This window comes from Hesperophylax consimilis, chromosome 2 (assembly GCF_061612785.1).
Source record: "Hesperophylax consimilis isolate HC1 chromosome 2, BYU_Hcon_1.0, whole genome shotgun sequence".
NCBI lineage: Eukaryota > Metazoa > Arthropoda > Insecta > Trichoptera > Limnephilidae > Hesperophylax > Hesperophylax consimilis.
This window is the reverse complement of record NC_142837.1, coordinates 43,410,367-43,432,003: the sequence shown is the minus strand read 5'-3', so window position 1 is coordinate 43,432,003 and position 21,637 is coordinate 43,410,367. Positions and strand designations below refer to the sequence as shown.

The 21,637-nt window shown below is 35.9% G+C and overlaps 1 protein-coding gene across 1 annotated transcript in view; it reads right to left on the bottom strand.

Moving 5' to 3' along the window:
- Positions 1-229: 229 nt before the first annotated feature.
- Positions 230-21,637, bottom strand: part of LOC149426034 (bumetanide-sensitive sodium-(potassium)-chloride cotransporter-like) — a 161,142-nt gene continuing 139,734 nt past the window's right edge. The window contains exons 10-22 of the mRNA XM_089642941.1: positions 13,691-13,798; positions 12,671-12,794; positions 12,455-12,576; positions 11,363-11,498; positions 10,313-10,524; positions 8,395-8,529; positions 7,603-7,709; positions 6,978-7,180; positions 6,468-6,615; positions 5,701-5,936; positions 4,045-4,159; positions 3,448-3,602; positions 230-972 (exon numbers count right to left, since the gene is read on the bottom strand). Coding sequence (XP_089499067.1) covers positions 728-972; positions 3,448-3,602; positions 4,045-4,159; positions 5,701-5,936; positions 6,468-6,615; positions 6,978-7,180; positions 7,603-7,709; positions 8,395-8,529; positions 10,313-10,524; positions 11,363-11,498; positions 12,455-12,576; positions 12,671-12,794; positions 13,691-13,798 — 2,046 coding nt within the window. The 3' untranslated portion in view covers positions 230-727. The remainder of the gene's footprint in view (positions 973-3,447; positions 3,603-4,044; positions 4,160-5,700; positions 5,937-6,467; positions 6,616-6,977; positions 7,181-7,602; positions 7,710-8,394; positions 8,530-10,312; positions 10,525-11,362; positions 11,499-12,454; positions 12,577-12,670; positions 12,795-13,690; positions 13,799-21,637) is intronic.

The window sequence follows — 21,637 nt, the reverse complement described above, 5'->3', positions numbered from 1 at the left end:
TTACAATATTACTCGGTTTGCCGTTGAGGATTAATTTACATTGTAAATTATTATTATTTTTTTAAATAAATATAAGGATAGAATGACATGCTTCTAATGAACCTGAATACGAAAAAAAAAACTGAAATAATGTCATTTAGGACAGTTTTACACTTACTAGATAATATAATTTATTTGGCCAATAGTAAAAAACAGACTTATCCTTCAATAGTTCTACCATAAGACTTAAGAACAGAACATCAACACTCAGCGTGGTTCCAGTCCTGACAGAAGACTCAAAAATAGAACATCAACACTAAAGTATGTTTCCAGTCCTACTACATAGCGTAAGGCACTTAAGTGTGGTATTAGTCCTAACAAAAGACAAAAGATAGTAGAAGAAAGCTGCTAAAAGTCACTTAATACGAATCCTACCAGAAGACTTAAGAGTAGTACGTCAGCACTGAAGTATGTTTTCAGTCTTACCAGAAGACTTAACGTCGGAATTGAAGTATGTTTCCAGTCCTACCAGAAGACTAAAGGACACAACATCAGTACTCAAGTGAGATTCCAATACTAGTAACAGAAGCCTTAAGTAGAAGAAAGCTCCTAAAAGTCAATTAATACCAGCCCTACTAGAAGACTTTAGAGTAGAACATCAGCACTGAAGCGTGGTTCCAGTTCTAACATAAAACTTAAGAGTAGAAGTGAAAGTGAAAGTCACTTAACACCAATCCAAACAGAAGACTTAAGAGTAGAAGGTCAGCACTGAAGTGTGGTTCCCCCTGACCAGCAGGAAGGGCGGCATCTGGCTGGTGAGCACCTCCAGCCAGGACATGTAGAGAGGTGCGGATACCAGGGAACGGCGGGGCATAGGCAGGGTCATTACAACCAGGCTGGAACCCATCGAGTGTTGCTGAAGCAGCTCACGGAGACGCAGGTAACGATAGGTCTTGTCACGCACGGAGAGGAGGTCAGCATCCGATATTTGGGCTGGAAGAATCGAAAAATCAATAATTAATAAAATATTCAAAATGCTAAAGCAGCACAAACTCTCCGATACTGTAACTATCATGAAATTTGCCCAGCTTTTTACGAATGAAATTTATAGGTCAAAGAATCTGTATTCAGTTTGCAATGCCATTTTCATCAAGAGCTACGAGAGTTTGTAAAAAGTTGTTTAATTATAAGACGCAAGCCTTTTTTTTCTACCAAATATCTTTAATTGTAAATAAGAATAAAGAAACAAAGTTGAAAAAAAAATAAATAATAATAACATTCCAGAAAATGGATTTTGGATCAGCCTATTTTAAAAATAATACATGTTTTTTAATATATTTTTTTTTACATATTTCTCACAAAACCCCAACTGTAAATTTTTTGTGTGAAATTAAAGCCTAATTTTGTAATACAACTTCATAAACTGAAGTTAAAGTCGGTGTTGGACCATTTAGTGATGCTTTATTTACAAATCATAAAAAAAAAACTTCCGCATCTCCGGTGCGATAAGTGTAAGGATGCATTACCTGTTTTATGAATTTAATAAGTGTAGTTTCCTTTTTATAAAATATTCTTTCACACAAAAGAAGAAGTTGAAAATGTGGAAGACTAGGTTCTCATTTCTTAAATACATATACATATACATAGTTTGAAGCCTTACAAAGAGATTATGATAAAATATTTATAAAAAATTATTAGACAGCAATGCCTTACTCGCCATTCAAGTAGACCGGTGTAAAAGGTAGAACTACCCTATCCGCCAGCAACCACTGGGTCATAAATACGTGTAGTTATAAGTCACTAGTAGTTATAAGTCTAAGTTGTAAGTCACTAATTATAAATATAATTATTAAATATAATTATAAATATGATTATTCTGATATACAAGATTTTCCAATAAGAGGTGTTATTTTGAATAGCCCGCTATTTCGGTAGATGTTACTTTTGAAGCTGTCATTTTTTGACATTTGACAAGTAGAAACTACGCCATTAATAAAAATGGAACGATACACGCTTCAACAACGCATTGAAATTATTAAAAATCACTTGAGTGAATCAAATGCAAATCATCTTGAGTGATGAGGCCCATTTCCACCTCGGTGGCTTCGTCAACAAGCAAAATTATCACATCTGGGGCTCGGAAAACCCAAGAGTTATTGTTGAAAAGTCTCTTTAATCTCAACGTGTGACTGTTTGGTGCGGTTTATGGTCCGGCGAAGTCATTGTTCCTTACTTTTTCGAAAATGAGGCTGGAGCAACAGTTACGGAGAATGGATTGCGCTATCGAGAGATGATCAATGATTTTTTATGACCGGAATTGGATGGTATTGATCTGGACAGCGTTTACTTTCAACAAGACGGCGCTACGTGCCACACAAGCAACGAAACCATTGATCTTTTACGATTGAATATCAAAATAACACCTCTTATTGGAAAACTTGTATAATCAATTTCAGCCTTCAGCGCTCTTTTAGTGTTTGGTTTGGAAATTTCCCGCCCTCTTTCAAAAAATTATGTCTCCTAATTTCAATACTGAGACATATAAAGTTCTTACAGTGGTAGAGAGCCATTGAATGCACCTACATATGATCGTTTATTGCATATTTTTAGGATTCATGAAAATATTATTAAAAAATCTTTATATTTATAAAGCGTGTATTCTCCATATTATTTACTTTAAAATTGCCGTTTGTGGTACCTACTTGGAGCAATATTAAATATTATGACTTATGTGTGTTGTCTATGGCCTAGTTGATAAGCACTGATATAAATTTTAACTCTACAATTCATTTTTTAATATGTAAATACATGATCAATGATTTGTAAGAAAAAATATTTCAACAATTTCGGTTCATGGAATGTCAATAACAAATAAGTCGGAAGAGATGCGAGACATCTTTTGTTACAGTGTGAAACTACTAAGTTAGCTTTATGATTAATCAATGATATCAACGCATTGGAGCTTACGAGATAATTACAATAAATGTTTTAAAATGTCTCATCAAATTGCCCACATTTTGGACAGCTTGAGCTTTTGCAAATTGGCCAAAATTTGGCCAAATATGGTCCAGCGGTTAGGTTATTAGCCAGTATATTGAAGACTTAAGCTTCGATGGATGGATTGAAAATTTGTCATTTTCCTTAATTCAGAATCATCCAGCTAAGCCAAACAAAGGGCTAGTCGTTGAACAATGAGTCAAATTTTAAAGTTAATTTTTCAAGTTCAAGTTCTATTCAAATGCTGTGAAACAACTGGCCCATAATGGAATAATAACAGAATTTGAATAGAACTTTAAAATTTTTAAATATTTACTTCGAAATTTGATTAATTACTGTTCAAATTCTGTGAAACAACTGGCCGTAAATAAATATTATTTCCTTCAAATAACTTTGTAAATATGAATTTAGTTGTCATAGTTGTTGTATTTATCTGTGAAATGAATGGTAAGAATTTAATTTAAGGCTTACCGCTGTCTGGATCGTCAGGGTTCTCTGGTACTAGGAAGTCGGCAATCAGCTTATCGAAGTAGGCGATGGAGCTATCCTGAGGTTTCTTCGTGATATCGGGAATCAGCGTCAGGTCTGAATAGTCAATTCGGAATTTTGCTAGCAGTGATGCCATGCTGCAAAGACAGAAATAAAATTGTATTTATATCTTTCTACCAAATCGTAGATAGTGTTGACACGATTAGTAAAGATTTAAGGTTTGCTATTGATATTGCATAATCCAGTATATCTTCGATTGAAAATTGGAACCGAAATATTGTGATGTCATATTATTGCCTAACTATATCCACTAATGAAAAACTCCGAAAGTCTATGGAATAAACATTCAGAGTTTTTCATTTCTCATTTTCATTTTTTTTTTTTCATTTTTCTATGGAATAAACTTTCAGAGTTTTTCATTGGTTTATATGTAGTATAATAAGTAGGCTCCGAAAGAAAATTGTACTGTCTATATGTATTGGCATATCTATGGTTTTTAGGACCAATATGTTTCATACAAAAAGCCCGAAGATATTGATCTAGTGAGTATTTATGCATAATCCTTAAGAAAACACTTACTTTCTTTGTTCAAATTCGAGTTCCGCCTGCTTGTTGGCAAGTGTGAACACTCTGAGTTTGCAGGAGGTCCAATTCCTTCTTGTAGCAATGATATGCGGTAAGAGAAGCGTCAAACCTAAAGAAAACATAACAAGAAATTATTATCATTATTCTTACGTCTTCAAACTTGCTATTATTGCAGATCAATAGTTTGGAGTGGACATAATCGAAGATTTGTGCAATCAAAGGAAACGATATAATATTGTGGCCACGTCCTCAGATATAAAAGTTCTCTCTCTCTCTCTCTTTCTCGGTGCGAGTGCTCTTTGTCTACTTCGTGCTGCAGAATACCGTGATAATTTCAAAATGGTTGGCTCCAACCTTGACCAGTACTCTTAGGCCCTTATTCCACAGGGATAAGCAAGTATCTTATATTCATATTCAGTACTCATGTTGCAAACAACTTATCGCGCACACTACGTACACTTCGCTACTGAAATCTCGAGACCCGCGTCGCCATCAATCATTGTTGAATTTTCATAATGTAAAACTAGAATGTTTTCTTAACCTCACCACAACCAAGCAGTTCCTGTCAACAAAGGTTGACTGTTTTGTTCCTAGCATTGATCTAAAGCACACACAGGGGCTTCGCTAGCTTCCGAGTTAGGGGTGGGGGCCAGCTTAAAATTTTCATAGAGCTTACAGGGAAAGAATAATGAGGAAATATATAGAACATTTAAAATACCTTGGAAATTATTATTATTTGAAGTTTACACAACAGATATACAACCCCCTGTGACTGAATAAGCATGAACTATTTTCTTTCAGTTTCTATTTTACGCTTTAATTAGTAAGGTTTCACATACATTGTCGTTTATCAATTGAATAGAATTTTCACCACATTTTTTAGTAAGACCGTAAGTAATTAATATAATATTGTTGCAAGGGCATTGCAATATTTATCTACATACATATATAAATAAAAATGTAAACATTATTTTGTTCAAAATCTAAATCTCCTAAAGTTCTTCACAGATTGCTTTGAAATTTTGACACAAAGTTGCATTCGAATACAAGTGTGTGTTTTATATACCTATATTATATAGATGTTTTACCTGTGACAGGTAAAAACATGCTTTGTGTGAATAGCAGCGTCATCTGTTGGACAAACATGCTTTTTTTTTAAATTTGCGCCATCAGTTGGATGTAAAAGCAACACATGCTTTCGTTTCTCTATCTGCACAGATGTATTATCTTTAGTCATTGGCACAGACAAACTGAGTCACCGCAACGCATGGTGGGGTACAGCTAGTAAATCAATAAAATGCTTTTAAATTTAATTAAATTAATAGTAGCCTTGAAGAATTCAAGAGGCATGTCAATGACAAAAATCACTATTTATAACTTGTTATTTCTATTCTTTTTTCTTTCATTGTTTCGTATCATCTATATGTAGTTAATGTTACATGTGTATTGTAAATGGACACACAGTCTGTAATACACAAAAAAAAAAAAAAATAAAAGAAAAAAAAAAAAAAAAAAAAAGAAAAAAAAATAATTTTAAGGAGTGTGTTTCCAAGTTGATGGATTGGTATTCCATTGAAACATCCTGTGTTTGCAGTCATTTTGAAAATTTTTTTTTGCATATCTGTCTTATGAAATTACAAATCCTTTTACCTCCATCATCGTAAAGCCACCACACATCGATGGTCGCATTGGCCCCGTGCTTCCTCTGAAAGTAGGTCAGGGTATTGAGGGTGGACTTGGGCAGCTCCCCCCCGGTGCTATTCTTGTACTGCGACCAACGGCGCTCCTGGGCCCCGTTTGCGCCCCCATTAGCCCCGCTGTGAGTGTTGCCACCCATGGCATCTACTACGGCATTCACCATGTGCGCCATCTTGGACTGATTCTTGCTGGAAATATAAAAAATATATATATATATATATGTAAGATGGTGCACTGGTGGTAGAATGGGGCAATCAGATTTTGAAATTTTGGATATGATTTCCATTGTTCATTGTTTTGTTAAATATATTTTTACCGCTCGGGGAGGGGAAACATACATGCCAAACCAAGGTGAGAGCTACCATGCTCAGGCTGAACGACAATGTTGATCAGTGTCACGCCAATGAACAATGTTACCTCAGCACTTGGGACTGGTGGATCTTTTTATTTCCCTAGATACTCGTGGGAACACAAAATGGACCTACGGGAAACAAAGAATATTCCCTTTTGGGGCCTTTTGGACCCAAACAAAGGAGGGCTTTCCGTGGGAAACCCTTAAAAACCCTTACCGCTACGGGATCCTCCAGGGGATCCATCCGCGGGAAAACAGAGACTCACACGGAAACAAACTTAAAGGAATGAAGTGAAATGGGAGATGGGCCGATATTGTGGGTGCTCACGGGAACTGCATACTATAATCTGAATTATAAAGTGTTTACCCATTAGTTTCAGTGGAAGTGTTGTGTGCAGTGGACTTGTTGGAAGTGTTGGGGGAGTCCTCAGCATTAGGGTCGTCCGATACAGCACTAGCTCTCGGCATTGCAGGAGAGGCGGGGGTGGACATGTCAATGTCAGACACACTGCTTGCTGGAATTGAGTAAGTAAACAATATTATTTTTAGAACCAAAGATTCTGTCATAAACTTTAACGCTAAAGCCTAAATTGAACCTCCGTCACATTTGACATAGTCATCAAATCAGAGTGACACCATTAAGAATTCTATAACATTCGACACTTCAAATAACCAGATAGCTAAGATATGGACAGCAGATAGCCAGCACGGCTGCAGAAAATCTTTGTTAGTAAAAAACAGACATAATATGTCAACATTTTAGGTTTCGTCGGGATGTTGGGACAGAGGTCTCGATAACGGTGACAGTGAGCAAGTCGAGGGACAGCAAATGTTTATACAGCTACCTATTAGAAAGTTGTTCTATTGTGTTCTTTACCTTGCGACATGTGCGCGTAGGTGGGCCCCGCCACAAGGCTCTCACTGGACTCGCGGTGCGCCGCCATGGACTTGCTGAGCGACTGGTCCCGCGCCAGGTCGCTGAGGTCCGCATCCTGCTCCCCGTCTTCCAGGATGTGGCTGTAGTTCAGGCCCTCCTGCAGGCGCAGGATCACGATAGCCATGTGGACGTCCAGGGCTTTGCTAGAAGGTCACATAAAGGTATGAAATACGTTTTGTATTCCTATGAAAACCTATCTGACAAATTTTCGTATCATCATGATAGAATATTGAACAGGAATGATTGTGCCAATATGTATCTTCACTCCATTAATTCATCTAATATAAACATTTGAAGTAAAGAAATACACATTCCAAATATCAAAAATATTAACAAATTATTTTAGGCAACAAGTTTTAGCCTAAAACACCCATATAAATTGAAAAATTCTTCCAAGAAAAAATAAATGCCGCTATTTAAATAAATTTAATAGTTTCAATTTTGAAAATTAAGAGTTCATTGAACTTGAATAATTTTACGCTTTACGCAGGAATACAATTCAAATCACGCACCCATGCACAGACAACCGAAATTAGTATTCATAATATTGTTGTAATGTACTCACTGCAGGATATCCACATAATCAGTCAACTCCTCTTTGGGGCACTTATTCCAGTCTGATTTGAATCCCATCAACAGAATATTTGGCTTCAGCTTCCCAACTCCACAGGCCTAGAAATGAAATCATCAATAAATTACATTAGTTCCATTTGAAAAAGCATCACTTATGTACGTAAGTGTCCAAGTACATACCTAGGTATGAAGTGTACACAAGTCTTTGCCTTTGGCATAGTGGCCTCTTACTTATAAAGATTCCCTAATACGCTGCTGCAGCTGGTATACTGCTCAAGTTAATATAATTACTCAAAATAATGCAAGATTTTTTTAGACTGGCACCACTTTGTTTCAATCCTTAAAAACACGGTAATTTTTTGCATTTCGCGTTTACTTCACGTTTCTTCGGATGAAATTTGCGATGTCATTGACCCAGTTTGCTTTGAATTGCTCCGAATGAAAATATTCCTCTGATAGTGCTGCCAATGGGTATTACTACTTTTTTAACATATATATTCATTGCGCGACCGATCGATATTTGTCAAATCAAACAAAGTCCACGATCTCCGTCTCAATACCACAGTAATACGTCTCTAATCCTGGGGGTCGTGCAATTTAAAAATTTGTCAGTCACTAATACTGCGGTATTACGGCTGGTATACGCAGTACGCATGCGCGTGATTATGTGTAACCTGTTCTTATCTCTCCGATTATCTATATATTATGAGTAAGATGGATAGGGTTTACCATGATATTGGGACGGCGCAATAATAACCAATAGACTAATAGTACGGAATAGAACCTGAATCAGAGCGTTGGCTCCAGCTTGGAAGGAGACGTCATCCACCAGGGAGTAGAAAGCCTTCACCTTGTGCTTTGTGAACCATTGATAGGCCTTGTTGTTCAGCTGGGAACGCATCTTGTTGTTGATTTGTCCCTGAAAGAAAAATTACAAATATGTATTGCTAAAACGATCGAGGACCCACAATAGTTATCTCGAGAGTATTTCCTCCTGGGGTAAAAATAATATTTAATAAAATAAAATACTTTTTTGTTTTAAAACCACTATATTTATTAATTTAAGAACCGACCGGTTTCGCTTTACTTAAGCATCATCAGGGTACAAATTAATACTAAACAAGAAGTACATAATGTGTGTATATATATATAACAAAATATAGAGGGAGAAAACATGATACAAATATAAGCAACACAAAGACGGTCATAAAATACATTAACATAAGTGCACAAGTAATGGAAAAACCGCTAGATAATTATGTAGACTAATGGGTTATATCAATAAATCGGGAGAAACAAAGCATCAACTGGCATGGTGGTAAGGAGGTACGGAGAACTGGGATTTTTTTATGGGTTTATTGGAAACAGACCTAATATTGGACTACTTGATATGTCTAATTGATTATTAAGTATCTGACTTTTGGTTTTTACAGCTTTTTTAATTTCTAGTGCCTCTAAGTTGTTTAGTCTGTTACCATGCCCGTTTTTATGTAAGATGTTAGCACCGGTGCTATGACAACCGGTATATAACAACATATAAATATATACAACCAACATAGCACCGGTATATTTGTATCATGTTTTCTCCCTCTATATTTTGTTATATATATACACACATTATGTACTTCTTGTTTAGTATTAATTTGTACCCTGATGATGCTTAAGTAAAGCGAAACCGGTCGGTTCTTAAATAAATAAATATCGTGGTTTTAAAACAAAAAAGTATTTTATTTTATTAAATATGTCAAACCACAAAGTGATTGCTTTCTACAATAATATAAAAATAATATCGTCGAATTTAATTTTTCAAAGACCCAATCCTGTCTGATTACGTCTAAAAGGGATCCAAATGATAATCTAGACTCCTTCAACGGAAGCAATCTTCCGAACAGGCCTTCCATTGATATGCTTGGTGTAACTATAAGTGACCAGCTCAGGTATGGGGGCTCCATCGAAGCCAGAGTAAAGTTGGCCTTTCAGAAGCTGGGAGTACTGTACAGGGCCCGCAGATACTTTAATAGTACACAACTGCTGACCCTGTACAAATCGCAAGTGCGCCCTACTGTCGAATTCGGCAGCCATCTCTGGTCCGGAGCCCCTAAATACCTGAAAAAAACCCTTGACTCTGTGCAGAAACGGGCGGTCCGTTTGATAGATTCCCCAATCTTAACAAACGGACTGCAATCTTTAGAGCGTCAGGAAGGTATGCTGTCCTTGTTCTATCGGTATTACAATGGAAGATGCTCTGAGGAACTAGCGCCAATGATCTCTTCGGCACCGGTGCGTAGTCGGGATACACGCCAAACGCGCGCCCAACATTTGTACACGGTTGACATTTGTCACATGAGAACGGGTCGCTTCTACGATTCGTTCTTAAGTTCAACAGCTCGGCTGTGGAACGAGCTGCCGGCCTCTGTGTTTCCTCCCTCCTACAACATGGGATTCTTCAAGACCCATGTTCACTCCTTCCTCTCCACAAAAAGACCCTCCACACAGCATCCCCAAAGATGACATAGGCCCTGAGGGAAATTATTTTCTTCAGGGCCTCCTGTGTGGAGTTAATAAAAAAAAAAAAAAAAAAAAATAGATATCTATAATAGGTGATCTATAGCAGAGGTGTTGGTTATCTAATGTTGGTTCCCAGGGCGGCAGTAGCCATACCTGCCTCCCAAACCGATAAGTAAGGAGTAAAAAAAACTTACCTTGATAATATGGCCGCACAGCATCAGAGAGAGGTTCTTGGTCAGCAGGTAGGTGAAGTGCACCAGCGGGGGCCGCGCACCGGGCATGCCGGTCAGAACCAGTACCTGCGGCCGGTAGTTCTTCACATGCTCCGTCACACTGTTCAGCTGCTGAACGGACAGCAAGGCCTGCTTGTAGGTCTGCGCTTGTGTGGTGGAGCCCCAGTTTACATCTGAGGATTAAAAATGTGGTGAAGTTAGAAATTGAACATGTAGGCACTTAAATCCATCATATTGGCATAACAGAGCAGATGTGTAGATTATGGTGAAGTGCATGTTTATGAATGTAGTAGACGTGTTGCACATGTTAATCCTCTTGGGACGATATTTCAGTATAATAATTAGTTAAATTGATGTGGTTTTTGACAATTAGTTTTGGTTTAGCCGTCATGTACCGGATACCAAGAACTATTAAGGTTAGGCCTGTCATTTTTATTAAAAATACTATTGGGTTTTTTGCGGATTTCAATTTCATTTCACAATTCGCAATCTGCTCTGATGATGGACACTGTCTGAAACATTTACTAAAGAAGGAGGAAGCGCAACACGGCATAATAAAAAAAAATTTATCATGATAAATTCATAGTAGCTTACATCTGGTTCGAAGGACCGAATTTTGTATAGTTCCTAGACGGTTCGACAGAACAGTTAAAATTCAATCCTCTTCTATCTTCTTCTCAGCTCTATCTTCGAGCCATTGACATACACCTGATGACAACCCTCGTGACCTTTATCATATGAAATGTGATTGTGTTGAGGGAATAAGGTGAATCATGGGCGATTATCAAAGGGCCTATTGCCTGAGGGTTTCAGAGAGCTATTTGGGCCATCATAAAATCAGTTAAAAAAAATTACATCACAGATGATTGATTAACAGTCATTAAAGGGAGTGACAGTGGCATTCACCAGGGCAATGCTAATACATACGTACCTAGTATCTTCTACTCAACTCGCAATATTATCGTTGTCGATTATTAAATGAGTTAGTTCGTATTGAATAAGATTATAAACCTGGTTTTCTGTAGGAGACAATGAGATACAAGGCCAACACCACCGACAGCGTGAGCAGCGCAGTCCACCAGGATATCAGGAACATCACAGCCACACACAGGATGGCTCCAAACAGGGACAGCCACATGTTGTAAAACTGTATAAAGAAAGACAACATTATCTATTTACGCTTAGTTTAGGTTAGAATACCAAATTTTCTATTCCCTATCTTCCCGGGCCTCGACAAAATAATAACATGTCATCAAATATTCTCTCTTGACATTTAATTTGAAATTAATTCACTGTTTTCGAACGTATTTCAAAATAAAATACTATTTTAGAAATCTGATGAACAACAAATCGACATTTAAAATTAAAAATATAAAAATTTTGAATGCAAACATTGATAAAGTTAAGTCAATTACTGATGGTTTTTACTGCGTGAACTGTAATTACCACTTTACATGCAACTAAAAACGTATAAAATATTATTTTTTTGGTAAACTAATGTTTAAGACAAGATTTTTTATGCATAGCACAAAGGGTAACAATTATTTTATAAGCAATAATTATTAGCCTGAAACACTGATCCTCATTGAAAAATCTCCTGATATAAGATACATGATTTATTATCTTTTATCAAGAGATTTTTCAATGTGGATGAGTGTTTCAGGCTAATAATTATTGCTTATAAAAAACTAAAAATGTATTTAATTAGGCAAAGGTATTGTAAAAATCACTGTCAATTACAAAATTTTCAAATCTTGACAAATATTTTTCAAATGCTAAAAATGTTGTTTCATAGAATTATCCAATTTTTCTATGGTAAACTTTAGTATATAAGTACAAAGCGTGGTGTTCTCTCTATTTAACACTGTTTAAATTATATATCTCTCCGAATTACAAAATGAGATAGCATGACCTTTTTTGAGTCCATATCAGGCTGGGAAAAATATCTGAAGACTATACAGTTTGAAAATTTTGGATGGGAAAATATATCTGAAGACTATACAGTTTGAAAATTAAAAAAAAAAAAAAAAATAACGCATCAATAATAATTACTATCCAGATGAACCAAGATTATTCAAAACTTTGAAAGAACTGATGGCTTACTCTGAAGGTGGGTCTCCATCCGACAGGTTTGGCCAAACTTGCATGGAAAGTACTGAAGTTAATCAGGGTGTAGGCTGCCAAGAAGAAGTTGGAGATCAGAGGAGCAATCAAGTTCAGCTCACCTGAAAATCAAACAATTTAATTATTTATTTAGTTTAGAAAAAAAAAACCAACAGATGGCAGTAACTGCATAATAAGTATGTTAGGTAGACTTACCAATCAAAATAAAGCAGATAGCGATGAAGAATGTAAGAACATATCCACGAACAGGTTCATTATTCTTTCCGTATCCCTTTGCAAACCAAACTATTCCAGGGTACAGTTTGTCCTTGCATAGAGCCTGAAAAAATATTTCAAAATAGTAGTTCTGTGAACAGTAGACCTCGCGTCCACAAAAGTATGTTACTAATTTTCTGATTGGCCACCTCCGTGAACTCTTCCCTTGTGGGGCCTTCAGGGAACCAAGGGGGAGTGGACTGTTCCATCGTGGGGCCTTTTGGGAACCAACAGGGAGTGGACTCTTCCCCCATGGGGCATTCGGGGAACCAAGGAGGAGTGGAGAGGAGAGATGAGGCTGTCTACTCTTGTGGGACCTTCAGGGAACCAAGGAAGAGTGGAGAGGAGAGATGAGGCCACCTCCGTGAACTCTTCCCTTGTGGGGCTTTCAGGGAACCAAAGGGGAGTGGAGAGGAGATATGAGACCTGGGAAGACACATTGTGGGACCAGAAGATATAGCCACATACAACTGACTGTGACGGGTGACTGTTAAAGGAAAGAGGTAAAATGGGAGATAGCACAATGGGCCTGTGGCCTAAGTGCTCACGGGAACCATATGTAAAACGTCTCCACCCTATGAATAAAAAGATTATTTAATAAATTTTAAAAACTAAATTTCTTATGAAATCATAGGATTTGTAAGTAGGTTCTTAAATGCTTTCCTGATTAATTATAAGCCGTATATATTATGTAATTTTTTTAAAATTTCTAATTAAGAACTACACAATTTGTTCGAAGAAATGTTACCACCTCAATGAGTCCAAATAAACACGACAATTTTACATTTGAAAATAGAATCTTTAATGAACCATTAAAACTGCGACCATCTTGAAACGGAAAAGGTATGAATAAATTTACAGACAGATGAACTGCTAAACGGTTGAGTTTAACAATCAAAATCAGAACGGCTAATTCAATATAATTATTATTGTCGAAAGGTAGATATTATTGAACTTTACCTGGAAAACTTTTGGAGCTGAGACAAGAGATGCAAGAGCAGACGATAATGTGGCAGCAAAGCATCCTGCATAGATCAGAGGACCAAAACCTGACACCAATTCAATAACCTGAAAGAAAAATAAACATTTATTCATTAAAAACAATACTGTTTTGTCCAAACCAGAGGCAGTTTTCTCTAAAGTGCGTTTTTGCAGTAAGTCCCATTAAAAAGATGAGATTATGAGACAAACATATGAGATAATAATATAAGCACATTATAAACAGCGTGAAAAATATGGTCAAAGAGCAACCCTATATTACCATGGTGTGCGTTATAGAATCAGCACAAAGTACGTCACAAATAAAGAACCGAAATAATTTGACCAGTGAGATGTCACTGAGATTGAATGGGCCATCATTGCCCGCGCCGGCAACTGAACTTTGATGCAAGTTAAATGTTATTTTTCTTTAGTAGTTTACAGTAAAAAAAAATTTCTTGTTCCTGCATTTCGCCAACCGTTTGCTTTTAGTGGTATTTGTAAATAAATCTACTAGTGAAATAAATTTTGTCTTAATTGTCTTAAGTCACTAGTTACAATAATAATAATAATAATAATAAATTTATTTCACATAAAAATCATACAATAAAACATGCGGAAACTTAGACTAGCCAACTACGAATGGATCCTGTTTTAGGCCAGTCAAATTGACAAGTTTAGTTCATATCATAATTTAGCACTTAGGGGGTTTTTCACTATCTCTGATTATGTTCTGACCAAGCACTAATCCGCGGATTAGTCATTTTTTCGTTTTCACTATATCTGAATAACGCTAACGCTCGGGTTAAAGTTAGATTTGACTAATCAGTGCTCGAACCAGACGTTAGGCGCTATTCCTCGAATCAAAGATGGCGTCAAAACATTCCGAGTTTAACAGCTGAGAAGTGAGTCGAATTTTGTAGAATGAATTTGAATGCTTGTATGATCCATCCTGAATCATTTGATTGTGTTCAAAATAAGAAACAATGTATTAATTCGACACGAATCTATCTAAAATGACCTGATATTGAACATAACATAACCAAAAAAATGCACACTTTGCGGTGTGCGGACTGTGACGCATGACAGCCGTGGCAGTAGATGGAGAAACTGCAAACATTTTGCGATGTTGCCAGACTATTTCGAGTGTTATCTATCCGGAAGTTCGAAACAATGGTGAAACGGTCGCCGTTGAATAACGAAGTTATTCTGAACTTTAAAGCCAGCCAACGGATAGCTATTCAGATATTTAGCCCGACATAGTGAAATACCCCCTTAATATAAAACAAAACCGGTAAAGTAAATAGCAGCCAGATAGTAGTAATAAAAAGACAGATCACCGCAGGAGTTGTAAGGTAGAAAAAATGGGAAGGGTAGTGTATGAGTTTATAATATAGTTGGGTGATTAGAAAATAATCGATACCATTGATAAATAAAGTTTAGATTAATACAGAATAGACAATTGTGTTCAGAGGTAATAAATATGTGTTTTTGTATCGTATGGACTTTGAAAAATTATGTATGAGTGTTTTGACAATAATGTACATACATATTTTTTATAGTGAGATTATCTATTGATCAACATATTTTCACTTTTTACCCTCTCTAAATCAAGGAGTCAGTCGTTGACCAATTTGCGCAAAACATTTTTACTTTTCGTTTTCCAAGCATTAGTTATGCAATATTGTGTTGCGCTTTCTCTAGTGTGATTCTGTTTTTCGACTAGAAAGCAGTTGCATTTATTGATTTATTGCAGTTTTTCTTGTGAATTATACCTCATATTGTAAAATGGCGAAATGTAGTGTTGTTTACATAAAAAAAAAATAAAGCAAGTTGTTGTGAAACGGGCTTGAAATAAAACACGAGGAAATCCGTAAAATTTGATGAAATAAGTATACATACAAATATAATATCTTCGCTTGATATTCTGAACCCTCAGTGAAAAAACCAGGAGCTGCCACTGGTCCAAACTTTAGCTTCACAAAATGGAACCAACTTTGATACATGATAAATAATGTACATATTATTTAGGAATATTCTATTTCAGTGGGCTGACATTAGGAATTCACTAATGATACAATGGACTAATGATTTATTTCCTGGTTTAAACAAAGCCAATTTGAAACGCAGGTAAAAAAAGACTATCAATTTTTTGAATAACACATAACACATAAATTGCAATCATGCCATAATTGTTGTGATTGTGCTGTCACATAAGTCTATGCCAAGCTTTTTATGGCATACAGGCGCACAATAAACATGCAAATATTTGCAGTTGACAGTAAATACTTAATGCAATTGTTATGAAAGCGTCTGCCACAGTGGCAGTTCGTGCAATGAAGCAGGGGAGGCTATGCCTTCATACGTCAAAAATATAAACAACTACAATTTATCTATTACTTAGTTATTTCAATTTAAATATTACCCTTTTTTTGTATCTCAATAGGACTGGTTGTCTTTACATAACTGATCATACATATGTAACGCGGCCAGCCACAGATGGAATTCCGATTGCCCAGCTACTACACACTACACGACGCAGTACAATAATACACATCTGTGAGGCAGAGATCGAGTCCGCCTCTGAGAACCGCTGATTTCAGATAGGCCGAGGGGGCTGGGGAAGTCAGATGGAAAGGTAACTGACATGGCTGCGCGTTGTTTAGCCTGAGGCGCGCCTCAAATAACGAACACTTTCGAAGTAGAACTGATCATTAACGATTAGCTCTAGTGACAAAACATTATATAGTTTGTGATTTTTGATAATGTACGAGACTGTAACTATGGAGTACGACTATTTTGATAACATTAGTTTAGCGAATTTGCAGTTGACCGTATATCTTGTGTTTATGAGTCCCTTAATTAACTTGATCATGTTTGCACATTATTTTTGTTACAGTTTGACGTAGCTGATAATTTGTATTGGTATTAAAGTTTATATATTCTCGATCCATGTTAAGAACGTCCTGCTAGCGTACTAAATTAGGTTTGTTCTGCGCATACCACCCCCCCTCTTCGTTCCTTCACCATCGCTCGGCTGCGATTCCTGTCTCCGCTCACAATTCAGTATGTCCTTGGCTTTCGTTCTAAGTGCCCGCGCTTAGAGAAATTAACCCATTCAGACCATGCGATAAAATGGATGTTCAGCCGATATGTCTAAATTCATTATCACCAATTTCGAAAAACAAAAAAGGACAGGTACACATTATTTATGTGTTATTTGTATGACTATTCGATTTGCAACAATGCATTTTTAAAATTCAAGGATATAGATAGGTAATATATGTATAAAATTTGTGAATGTTTGTGTTGATCTCTTTTATTTACGATGTGGTCAATGGTTAAACAGCATTTCAAAGTAAACAATACCTCCTTCAAAATAAGTGACGTAAGACGCAGTGGCGTAGCTAGGTAACCAAGGGCCCTGGGGCAAATTAAAAAATGGGGCCCCACTGCTATGTAAACTGATTAGGTTTTATCAAATAAAAATATGAAATATACAAACACTTCAAAAATGCTAAGCTACTTAAGCTCTTTTTTGTGCACTGCAGACTGCAGGGCAGGTAATAAAAATATTAAACAGTAACAACATAAATTACAATTAATACTTGGTGTAGGTTTGGCTAATAAAACGAAATAGAGAAGATTCGAGGGTTTATTATATAAAGGTCGGGCCTACCAACTGACTAAATAACAATTATATTTACAATTTTTTCCTAGCTTTAGTTTTCGCAAAAGTATCAATGACTTCGTTTAAATCCAGGCTTGATGCGGTTTTGTTTTCAATTGCTATTAGCGATAAATGCCGGAGTCGAGTTTGGCCCATATTATTTCTTAAATAATTAATTTTTATTTTTTTGGTAAACTAATGTTTAAGACAAGATTTTTTTATGCATAGCACAAAGGGTAACAATTATTTTTTATAAGCAATAATTATTAGCCTGAAACACTCATCCACATTGAAAAATCTCCTGATAAAAGATACATGACGCCAACGGGACTTGACGGGTTCAAGTCCCGTTGGCGTCATGTATCTTTTATCAGGAGATTTTTCAATGTGGATGAGTGTTTCGGGCTAATAATTATTGCTCTTAAATAATTTTTTATTATTTTTAATTTGCTTAATGACCTTTCAGCTGCTGCAGAAGTGACAGGAATTATAAAGAATAATAACATTGCTGTAAATACTTCCGTTAGGTCGCATTCTAGCACTCCATATTTGCTCATTATTTCCTTACATAATTGGTGAACAGTCCATGCTTGAGTTAGTTGAGGTAAAACTAGATGGTAAAAATTAATAAATTGAAGTGAAAAACTAGGGCCTATTATATCTGAATATTTTCTTTGGAATTCGTCACACTTTTGTAATAAAGTTGCTTCATCAACATGTAATAAAAATGTTGGTGTTAGAAAATCGAATATATGACAGACTGCACTCATACCAATAAAACGTGTATCTAATTGAGATATTACTGTGTCTAGTACATTATTGAAAATCTCAATTTTAAATATTTTTCTCGGTTTGGAAATCGGTGATCAGCAGTTAATTCATCAAAATGTTTTTTCTTTGAAAATGCTTTTTTCTTGAAAATGGGTATCAATACCATATTTTCTTGCAGTTTCACTGGCTTTGCACTTGAATAATTCGAAATCATTTCTATAAATTTGAAACTTTGCTTTGGTCTCTGCTAAAACTTTACTCGCCTCGCCCAAATTGATGTTGCATTTTTGTAAAGTTTTGGATGCATAATTGATGTCGTTCAATACACTGTGCATGAATTCGCAAAGCAACACGAACTCGAAATTTAGCATTTTAGTTTTAATACTCTCTGCTTCACTACGCTCATTTTTATTAGGGCTCTTTAGAACTATTTCTGATAATTCGTTGATAATATCAAAATAACGGAAGTTTTATAGCAGATATCGTACTGACCCTACTGGACCATCTAGTCGGATTTAGTTTTTTTAGAGTGGTGTCCGATTCGCCAGTAAATTTTGACAGTAGATCCCAACGTTTGATGCTGTTTCCGAAAAAGTTATACAAATCTTGCAACGTTGCGAAAAAAATCTATATTTCCACACAACTGCTAAAGGCATCGTTTATCACCAAATTTAAATAATGAGTGGAACAATGTACGTACTCTACTTTAGGCAGCGTCTAGTATTTTGGAATAACAAAACCAAAAACGATTAACTGGCCCATATTTAGAACACGAAAAGTAGTACGATTTTGAATAACACCTATTGTTCTGGTTGATGTCTGTTGGAAAAGGTCCTGAAGGCTGTAAAGGCCCCATATCAAGAATTTGACGTTTTTCGTAATCACTTAATATTTTGTTCGTGAAGTTTCCCAAGGCATAAGAAGATTTATCATACACATTTTCGAAAAATGTAGAGGTCTGTGGTTCCTCCAAACTGCTCCAAACCCTCCGCTATTATGTGTGTCATGCACGTTCACATGATCGGCGGCGGAGGTATCTCCAACTGCAATAATTGTCGAATCTTCTTCAGTAGGCTTCTCAACCAACACTGCAGTTACCACATTATTTGAGTCACTATCAATGGAAATATTTTGGCCAGATGTACTTGCAGAAGGCTGACTAAAAAACTTGGCAATTTTGGGAAATTTTTGTTTACTATCTTCTCTTTCTTGGCGTTGTTTGCGTTTATATGCACCACTGGGTTTCTTCTTTTTATCCATATTTTAATTCGCTAAAAGTGTCGTTGGGGAATGACGCACATATCACTATCCGTCAAATTGACAACACTGCCAACCTACAGAAAGAATTTAGGGGAATTCCCTAGGCATAACTTTTGAATTTCTCTCAACTGAGTTGTCATGATTAAAGTGGGGTTGCAAGTTGCAACCTGTCATACTTATTTTGAAAATGGGAGATATTTCCAAAAGTTCAGTTTGGTCGAGATTTCTGGTAAGGATTCGAGGGCCCCCTGAGCTTGAGGGCCCCGGGGCACTGCCCCGCGTAGCCCCTAGGTAGCTACGCCGCTGGTAAGACGACTCATGCAAGAAGGTATCGAAAAAGTTACGCCAGAGCATTGGAGTAACTTTCTTCGACATATTATTGGTATCGAAAAATTTTTTTGGAATATCGATCACATTGTTGATGAACTCGAGGACAATGATAATTTGTTACCTTTTGACATTTCAAATGAATCATCTGAAGATAATTTAAAAAAATTTTTTTAATCAATATGATCATATTTTCAACTTTGGATTGATTTCTTAGCCGATTTTATAAATCTGATGCCAAATAAAGTACAATATATATTGTAATACTATCATCATCATTATTTGAATATATAAAATAATTAATTTATTATAATAGTGGGTCTGAATGTGTTAACGCTCGTCCTTGTAGAAGTGGGGAGAAGGGGCGGAGACATGCGCGTCCACGGGTTGTTCTAATGTTGGACCGAGAATAGTAAGGCGTACGTAGGTACGTATACATACATATGCCTGAATCATACTTTAAAAAAAATGTTCATGCCTCCCCAATTTCCAATTCCACAAACCGCCACTGCTCTGCGACATATATATTTAAATTATTTATTCATGCTAATAATAAGGTCTGACTCACAATGGAAAAGATGGAGTGTGTTGAGATCAATATCTTGTTTTACATGAATGAAAGAATACAAAATAAACATAATATCTCTATTTTCTCTAAATAGTATAAAATAAAGTCACGATCCGCATCTATCTGTTTATGCGCTTAGTTCCTGCAAACTATGCAACAGATTTTGATAAAAATTCACTATCATTTTTGCTATAAAAAAAGAAATTATTTCAAAAATTGAAAAGCAACAACAGGACACCCAAAAAAGCATGGAGTTTATGAGCAGTCAATACGATGATTTGATTAAAAAACTAGAGTTAACAATCCTTCAAAACAAAAAAATTGAAAATGAATTTATAAACCTAAAAAAAGAGCACCAGGAGAAAAATACTATAATTAAACAATTAGAAATAAAAATTTCAGATATGGAGTACAAAACCCGCTCTAATTATATTGAAATAGCTGGCATTCCACAAAAAAATGGGGAACAGCAAATTGAAGTGGTTAAAAAAGTGGCAGCGGCGGCAGGAGTGGACCTAAAATACAGCGAAATTATAGAGGTAAAAAGGATACCTGATAGGCGAATCAATGCACCACCTAAAATACTAGTGCAATTTTCAGATAAATTGACCAGAGACAAGCTTATTGCAAATAGAAAAAACATCAATTATGCTGCGATCAAAGATATTTCAACTGAAACAATATACATAGCTGAAGAACTGAGCCCTTACCATAAGGAACTTCTTTGGAAAACCAAACAAATCTCAAAAGAAAAAAACTATGCATACGTCTGGCACAAAGAGGGAAAAATAATGGCAAGAAGAAATGCAAACGAAAAAATAATTTACGTTAAACATATAGACGATTTGAAAAACATCATATAAATAAAATGGCTCAAAATAACAAATATAACAAAAATTAAAAATGGCTGACACTACATTAACCACGGAACCTAATGCAAAAAGAGCAAACTTACCTAACCTATCAACAATGAACAAAAATTTTAACATACTGCATCAAAATATTAGAAGCATAAACAAAAACTTTGACGAGCTACAAATATTAATTAAAAGTTTAAATTTAACCTGGGACATAATTATACTTACTGAATGTTGGTTAACTGATAAACACTACCCTCTACAAATTGATAAATATGTCTCTTACTCCACACTAATGAATAATACAAAGAGTGATGGTGTTATTGCATACATTAAAGAAGACACTGAAGTTGAAGTCAAAGAGATCAATATTAATAACGCAAACTGTCTAAGGATATCAATTGGTAAGGATATAACAGTTCTCGCAATATATAGATCACCTTCTACAAAAAATCTGGAGCCATTCTTAAACTCCT